At 42.8% G+C, this 7,813-nt stretch overlaps 5 protein-coding genes across 5 annotated transcripts; all 5 read left to right on the forward strand.

Moving 5' to 3' along the window:
* Nucleotide 1: 1 nt before the first annotated feature.
* On the forward strand, nucleotides 2–910 carry TM35_000521030 (uncharacterized protein; the record flags this gene model as incomplete). The annotated part of the gene is made up of 1 exon (XM_029030645.1): nucleotides 2–910. A coding segment is annotated over one exon (909 nt), but the record flags the coding sequence as incomplete, so codon positions are not given.
* An 829-nt stretch (nucleotides 911–1,739) lies between these two features.
* TM35_000521040 (uncharacterized protein) lies at nucleotides 1,740–2,630 on the forward strand (the record flags this gene model as incomplete). Its single annotated transcript, XM_029030646.1, has 1 exon — nucleotides 1,740–2,630. The coding sequence occupies one exon, from the start codon at nucleotides 1,740–1,742 to the stop codon at nucleotides 2,628–2,630; it is 891 nt and encodes a 296-aa protein (XP_028878026.1).
* Nucleotides 2,631–3,299: 669 nt separating this feature from the next.
* TM35_000521050 (uncharacterized protein) lies at nucleotides 3,300–4,226 on the forward strand (the record flags this gene model as incomplete). Its single annotated transcript, XM_029030647.1, has 1 exon — nucleotides 3,300–4,226. One exon carries the CDS (start codon nucleotides 3,300–3,302, stop codon nucleotides 4,224–4,226), a length of 927 nt encoding a protein of 308 aa, XP_028878027.1.
* A 585-nt stretch (nucleotides 4,227–4,811) lies between these two features.
* TM35_000521060 (uncharacterized protein) lies at nucleotides 4,812–5,726 on the forward strand (the record flags this gene model as incomplete). The annotated part of the gene is made up of 1 exon (XM_029030648.1): nucleotides 4,812–5,726. One exon carries the CDS (start codon nucleotides 4,812–4,814, stop codon nucleotides 5,724–5,726), a length of 915 nt encoding a protein of 304 aa, XP_028878028.1.
* Nucleotides 5,727–6,441: 715 nt separating this feature from the next.
* TM35_000521070 (uncharacterized protein) lies at nucleotides 6,442–7,413 on the forward strand (the record flags this gene model as incomplete). Its single annotated transcript, XM_029030649.1, has 1 exon — nucleotides 6,442–7,413. One exon carries the CDS (start codon nucleotides 6,442–6,444, stop codon nucleotides 7,411–7,413), a length of 972 nt encoding a protein of 323 aa, XP_028878029.1.
* Between the last annotated feature and the right edge of the window lie 400 nt (nucleotides 7,414–7,813).

Below are 7,813 nucleotides of genomic sequence, written 5' to 3' on the forward strand. Positions count from 1 at the left end.
TCAACGTGATGATCTTTCATCTGTTCGTCCAGGTGGTACAAAGGGTCCCGGCAGTACGAAGGAAATTCAAGGTGTTAATGGTTTGCCTGGTGCAGATATTAAGAATGGGAATCGTCCTGTCGTGACCAATAGTGTTACTAAAGGTGAAATCGGTGTTTTGAACAGGAACGAGATGGATGGAGAGCAGAAGGTGATGGAACAAAAGGCAGGTGACACATTAGAAGTTCAAAGTCCTTTGAACGCGAGTAAACCGGAAACTGTCCTATCTTCTCCTCCTCCTCCTGTACAAGATCACAGTGTCGATCAAACGGATGTGGTGTCTGAACAAGCAAAGAATACACAGAAGCAGCCAGTACCCAGTGAGTCAGGTGAGAGGAGAACTGAGGGGCAACACGAACCGATAAAGGGAACCACACACGGTCCTCAAGAAGAGAACCACAATACAGAAACAAATACCGCAGGTACACAAAGTACTGAATCCCATGTTATTACTGACTCAAACCCACATCCTACTACAGATGCATCACCTAGTGAAATAACTCAATCTGGTCTATCTACTGATGATTTAAACAGACTGAATAACACGAGCACGGAGCCCAACAGTACCACTGATAATGTGACAACTACAGAGAATGAATCAACAACTGGTGTCGCTACTGTGGGTGCATCAGCAGAAGGGAACACCACAGCGAACACAACCTCTGTCACTCTCAATACCACCATTAACGAGGAATCAACCTCACCTACCACCACCACAAGTACAATTCCTACTCTCCCTGAAATCAGCAATAACACCATAATGCCAAATGTGAAGGGTGATGCAGACAGCAGCAGCAGTATCATCAGTTCTGTGTGGGTGCGTGTACCACTACTGATTGTGGTTACACTGGCCTGTATTCTTGTGTGCTGATTGTAGTGATGGTGGTGTGGTGTTACTCAGGTCATCCTTTGTTTCCTTTTTGCATACATCCCTACAGTCTAACTAATCTTCCACCTGTTGGGATTATCTTCTTTTTTGTTTTATAATGTTAATGTGTGTTTTGTGTGTGTTTTTGCTCTCTCTGTGTGTTTATCCTATAATTATTATTATTGCTACTCCATTGTATGTGTGTGTGTGTTCTTGGAGACTCTCTCTGTGTGCGTGCCTGTGGGCTTGCACTGTTATAATGATAATGAACTGCTTTTTGTAGTGGAAAAGGAAATAATGTTAACAGATGAATTTATATTTATAATTGCGTATATATACATACATATAGAATTACACCCATAGTTGTTGTATATTTCTGTATTTACTGGGTAAATTGGGCTACGTGTTAATATGTGTTTCTTTGCTTTTTGTTTGCTGGATCGTTATGGGCGTTGCCCTACGGCAATGATAATGGTGAGTCATTGGAAAAATAAGACAGTAACAGACAAATATAGTATTAATTGCATATTAACTCAAACATAACCAAAGGTCGCTGGATTGTGTGTTTTGTGCTCCTAAGTTCTGTTTTTTCCTTTTGCTTGGGTGTATGTGGTGTTATGTATTCCTCTTTTTATTTTTTCTAATGTGTTTTGACGTCTCGGTTTTTTTTTTGCTCTATTCGTATTTTAGACTGTGTTATAATTGTATTTTTTCCTTTTTGTTCTTATTTGTTTCTTGCGTTTGCATTTAAATTTTCCAAATCAAGAAGCAATATTTTGTTGCGGTGGTGATGTTGTGTCGTGTGTTGTTTTCTCTTGTTTTGCTCTTGAGCATGTCTTCTGTGTGTGTGGCGACGAACGCGTCTGCTACTACTGGACAAGCTGCACGGAAAGAGGGTGAGTCAGGTGGTCCAGGTTCTAAAGGTACTTGTCCTTCTGCTGGAGGAGAAAAGGACGTTACTTGTCCGTCTGATAGTGATGATACGTCTTGTTCTTCTGATCTTTCTGATTCTACTGGTGGTCGTACTTGTCCTCAAGCCGAAGGAAAAGGGAAGAATCACGGTCAACCTGCTGGTCCTGCTGGTGAAAGGGGTGAACAGGATCCTTCTGGTGCTACTACTTGTCCTGATGGTAATACAGCTAATGCTAAGTGTCCCAAAGATACAACATTACGAATGGATCCGGTTGAAGCGGAAGGCCATGCTGAGGCTTCACATGGTCAAGGTGCTGCTCGTGGTGTCAGCGCAGCAGGAAACGGTGCTGGTGACGCAGGTCGCGCTAGTGCTCCAACTCAAGAGGAAACTCCGGTACATCAAGGTGAACAAGAAGCTGCTGCACCTACTGATCCTGCTATGAGACCTGGGGCACCTGCAAGTGCACCTAACACTGGAAACAGCAGCAACAGTGAAGGAAGTGAAAGTGAAACATCACAACCTCCACCTTCTCCTAACGGTTCAGCCACAGCGGGTGATGCTGGTTCTAATCCTGCATCGAATGAAGATGGTACATCTGAAGGGACGGAAGCAACAAGCACCCAAGATGCTGTTGGAAATACAGATATAACCACCACCACCACCACAACAACAACAACCACAACACTTCCTCCCGAACTCTCAAACAACAAGAAGGGTGATGCAGACAGCAGCAGCAGTATCAGCAGTTCTGTGTGGGTGCGTGTGCCACTACTGATTGTGGTTACACTGGCCTGTATTCTTGTTTGCTGATTGTGTGGTGGTGTGATGGTGTGACTCAGGTCATCCCTTGTTTTCTTTTCTTTTTTTGCATACATCCCTACAGTCTAACTAATCTTCCACCTGTTGGGATTCTCTTCTTTTTTTGTTTCTTAATGTTAATGTGTTTTTGCTCTCTATGTTTATCCTATAATAATTATTATTGCTACTCCATTGTGTGTGTGTGTGTGTGTTCTTGGAGACTCTCTGTGTGTGCACCTGGGCTTGCACTATAATGATGATGAACTGCTTTTTTGCAGTGGGAAATGAAATAATAATAACAGATGAATTTATATTTATAATTGCATACACACATATATAGACTTACACCCATAGTTGGTGTATATTTATGTGTTTACTGTGTAAACTGGGCTAATGTTTAATATCTTTTTTTGCTTGATGATTTTGCTGGCTGGTTCAGCCTTTTTTGATATAATTGTGAGTGTGGGCGTTCTTTTTTTGTTTTTACTCTTACTGAGGTTATTGCGCTGTATTGCATTCTTTAACTGGTAGGGTTTACTTTCACGATGTGAGTTTCCATAGTGGTAATCGATTTGTGTGTCCTAAAATGTTTGATACTTCAGTTATTTTCCTTTTTGCTTTTTGGTTGTCTTTCTTTCTAGATCAGTGTTTTTACGTACTCCAAACCCTTGTCTCTCTCTCATGATGATGATGATGCGCCGTGTGATGTGTGTGTTGGCCGTTGTGCTGTGCTGTGCCTGCGGGTATACCATGGCGGCTCCCGTTTCTGCTACTACTACTACTGTTAAGGCAGGACAGCCAAAGGCAGTGATGGCTTATGATTGGGGATGGGATTCAGCAACTGTTAAACGACAAAATCGGGAAAGGGATATACAGATTTTGCGAAAGGAGTGTAAGACTAACCCTTCAGCTAATATTGATAAATTAAATTGTACGTCAGAGGGAGTAACAAGTACTCCCAGTGAACCAAACTCTGATGACCATGTGGAACAACAAGAACATCAGGAAGATACTCACAGAAACGGACAAGACCTCGAACATCAACCACAAGAATCGGCAACCTTGGATCAGGAAAGTAGAGGATCGCAATTGAGTGCATCAGAAGATGATCGTATTGCAGAAAAGAAACCAGATACTGATGCCGCTACAACGCAAAGCCAAACTCCGGGGACTAATGGTGCTGCTGAAGGTGATCGTGGAGCAACGAGCAGCACATCTGTTAACACTGCAACCGGTGAAGACCAACCTACCCATAAATCATCTCCTCCAGCTGTTAATTTGACTGGCGTACCAGCCTCACAAGAAACCACTAACAATAACGAGAGTACAGATTCCAGTGCTTCTGGCGCAGACATGGGTGTGAGTGCGGAAACGGAAACAGAAGAAACCAATTCCACTACTCCGTCAAGCACCGAGAACACAACCACTGATGCACCAACCACCACTCCATCTCCTGTTCCTTTACCTAATGCAGAGATCAGCAGCATTGCCTCTAATATTCATAAGAAGAACAAAGCTAATGTTGACAGCAGTGTCAGTCCTGTGTGGATGCGTACTGCAGCACCACTACTGATTGTGGCTGTGTTGTTTTCCGTTGTGGTGTACTGAAAGGTGGGACTCACTTGAGATCAAATAATAATAATAATGGTTAAACTAACATAATCATAATTGCGTACATCCCCCATGGGTGAATAAACTAATAATCTGTTTACCAGCTTTCTCTTTTAATTCGAGTTTCTTTTTTCTTTTACTTTTGTGTGTGTGTGTTCTTTTTCTAATAATTCCATTACTTGCTTTTCCCGTTGTGTGTGCAAGAAAACTGGGCTGTTCTGCTCACTGACGGTATACATCTCTTGCTAGTACACAGATGTGTGTGTGCAGTAATTTAATATATAATCTAGAGCCATGGGGTATCGTGTGTGTGTTTGGCTCTCTCTTACTTGGGTATTATGTGGTCTTCTCTTTTTCGTTGTACTCTGAGTGATGGTGGAGTATTCTTTTTTCGGTGTTACTGATTTGTTTTTGTTTGCTCCTCATCTTCTTTTGTGTGAGTGATTGTTGTGTGTTGTGCTCTCCTTTGTTTCTCTCTGTGTGTGTTTTTTATTGTATTGAGTGCTTGTATTAATTATCTTTATCTCTTCTTTCTTCTGCATTGAAGTGGCCTATAACTACAAACTAAATCTTGCTGTCGTGATGATGTCTCGTGTGTTTTGTTTTCTCGCTTTGCTGTTGAGTGTTGTCTTTTTGGGTGTGACAGCTGTGGCAAGTTCTTCTTCTTCACTTACAGTTGATTCTGGTGTTCCTTGTCCTCCTGAGACAAATGATTCTGGTGAGGGTAATAATTGCTCGCCTACTCATTCTGCTGCTGCTAAAGCTCCTACTCCTAATTCTTGTACTGATGGTGGCTCTACTGGTGGTAGTTGTGCTGCTAATGCTGTTCGTGGTCCTGCTGGTCCTGCTGGTGAAAGAGGTGAACCGGGTCCTGCTGGTGCTGGTGCTACTACTTGTCCTGATGGTAATACAGCTAATCCTAATTGTCCCAAAGATCCAACATTACGAAACAAACCGCTTGAAGAGGAAGCGGCTGCTGAGGCTTCACATGGTCACGGTGCTGCTCGTGGTGTTGGTGCACCAAGTATAGGGCCTGCTGGTGAAGCCGATCGCGCTGGTGCTCAAGCTGACCAGGAAATTCCGGACCCTCGAAGAGAACAAGAGGCTGCTGCACCTACTGATACTGCTATGAATCCTGAGGCACCTGCAAGTGCACCTGACACTGGAATCAGCAGCAACAATGAAGGAAGTGAAAGTGAAACATCACAACCTCCATCTTCTTCTAACGATACAACCACAGCGGGTGATGCTGGTTCTAATCCTGCATCGACTGAACCTGATAATACTCCTTCAGGGAGTGAGTCAACAGGTAGCCAAGAAGGTGATATGGGTAATACAGACACCACCACCACAACAACAAAAGCAACACTTCCTCCTGAACCTGCAAACAACAACAAGAAGGGTGATGCAGACAGCAGCAGCAGTATCAGCAGTTATGTGTGGGTGCGTGTACCACTACTGATTGTGGTTACACTGGCCTGTATTCTTGTGTGCTGATTGTAATTGTGCTAGTGGTGCTGGTGTGACTCAAGTCATTCTTTGTTTTCTTTTTTTGTATGAACCCTACAGTCTAACTAATCTTCCACCTGTTGGGATTATCTTCTTTTTTTGTTTCTTATTGATATTGTGTTTTGTGTGTTTTTGCTCTCTGTGTGTTTATCCTATAATTATTATTATTGCTACTCCATTGTGTGTGTGTGTGTTCTTGGAGACTCTCTCTCTCTGTGTGTGTGTGTGCATCTGGGCTTGCACTATGATGATGATGATGATGATGATAAACTGCTTTTTTGCAGTGGGAAAAAGGAAAAGGAAGTAATAATAACAGATGAATTTATATTTATAATTGCGTATATATACACAGATATAGACTTACACTCATAGTTGGTGTATATTTCGGTGTTTACTGGGTACGTTGGGCTAATTATTAATATCTGTTTATTTGTTTTTTCGTTTTGCTGGGTGATTCAGCCTTTGTTTTGAGATATTTATGAGTGTGGGCGTTTTTTTTTGTTTTTACTCTTACTGAGGTTATTGCGCTGTATTGCATTCTTTAACTGGTAGGTTTTACTTTTCACGATGTGAGTTTCCATAGTGGTAATCCATTTGTGTGTCCTAACATGTTTGATACTTCAGTTATTTTATTTCTTTACTTTTTGATTGTCTTTCTTTCTAGATCAGTGTTTTAACGTGCAACAAACCCCTTGTCTCTTTCATGCTGATGATGATGGGCCGTGTGATGTGTGTGTTGGCCGTTGTGCTGTGCTGCACCTGCGGGTATACCATGGCGGCTGCTGCTTCTGGTTCTGCTGGACAACCAAAAGCGGAGATGGCTTTTTTTACTGATGTGTTTGCCACTGAGGCTCGTATTGTGGGTTTCATACCAGTTGAAGATGACAAACGTCAGTCCTCAAATTTAGCCAAGCCAGACGAAACAAAAATTGTGTCTCAACATACTAGTGGTCAAGGAAACGATTCGTTGGGGCCTCAAGAAATTCTTGGCGGCATTGGTTCTGAGAGTGTCGAAGGTTCTCGTTTGATGTCTCTGGATAGTGGAGAGAAAGGGAGGGATAATCAGTTGAGGGAGAACGAAGTTGTACTTCCTGGGCCTGAGGCAAAAGAAAAGGATGGTGTGAGGACCGATGAGCAACTGGATCAGACACAACGAGAACAAAAGCAGCAACTTGGAGGGACTGGTGGAACACTGGCAGGACAAAGTGAGCAAAGAACAGTTGAGTCACCACCTGGTCAGGATGGTTTGTCTGCGTCAGCTCACCAAAGTAATGCTATTTCTCATGCATCTGATAGTGCTGCTTCTGATATTAATCTTCCCGGTGTTGGTACTAATTCTGGCCATTCTCCTGCTGCTATGTTTCTCCTGTACCTGTACCTGCCGAGAGGACTGAGGCTGCGTCTGCAGGGGACAATCAAGCTGGAAGCAGCGGCAGCAGTTCAACTAACGCGGACAGTAAAGCCAACCAAACCACTCCAGCTGCAAGTACAACAGAGAACAATAACTCAGCAAAGATGGACTCAAACAGTGTCAATACCCTTAATAATAAGGAATCGAACGCCACCACCACCACAACAACAACACTTCCTCCTGCCAACGCGGTCTCAGAAGGAAATGGCGATGCTTCTGCAGCCACCACCACCACCACAACAACAACAACACTTCCTCCTGTAACCGATACACAGATCAGTACTATTCCTCCCAATATGCAGATGAAGGGTAATACTGACGGCAGTATCAGTCCTGTGTGTATGCTCACTGCAGCACCGCTGTTGATTGTGGTTGTGTTGTTCTTCGCTACTGTGTACTGAACGGTGGGACTCATCTGAGGAGAAACAATAATAATAATAGTGTAACTAACATAATCATAATTGCGTACATCCCTTATGGGTGAATAAATTAATAATCTGTTTACCAGCTTTCTATTTTAATTGGAATTTCTTTTCTTTTTTTACTTTTGGGTGTGTGTGTGTTCTTTTTTCTAATAATTCCATTACTTGCTTTTCCCGTTGTGTGTGTGCAGAAAACTGGGCTGTTCTGCTCACTGACGGTATACATCTCTTGCTAGTACACA

The sequence above is a fragment of the Trypanosoma theileri genome (assembly GCF_002087225.1).
Source record: "Trypanosoma theileri isolate Edinburgh chromosome Unknown TM35_Tth_52_V1, whole genome shotgun sequence".
Taxonomy (NCBI): domain Eukaryota; phylum Euglenozoa; class Kinetoplastea; order Trypanosomatida; family Trypanosomatidae; genus Trypanosoma; species Trypanosoma theileri.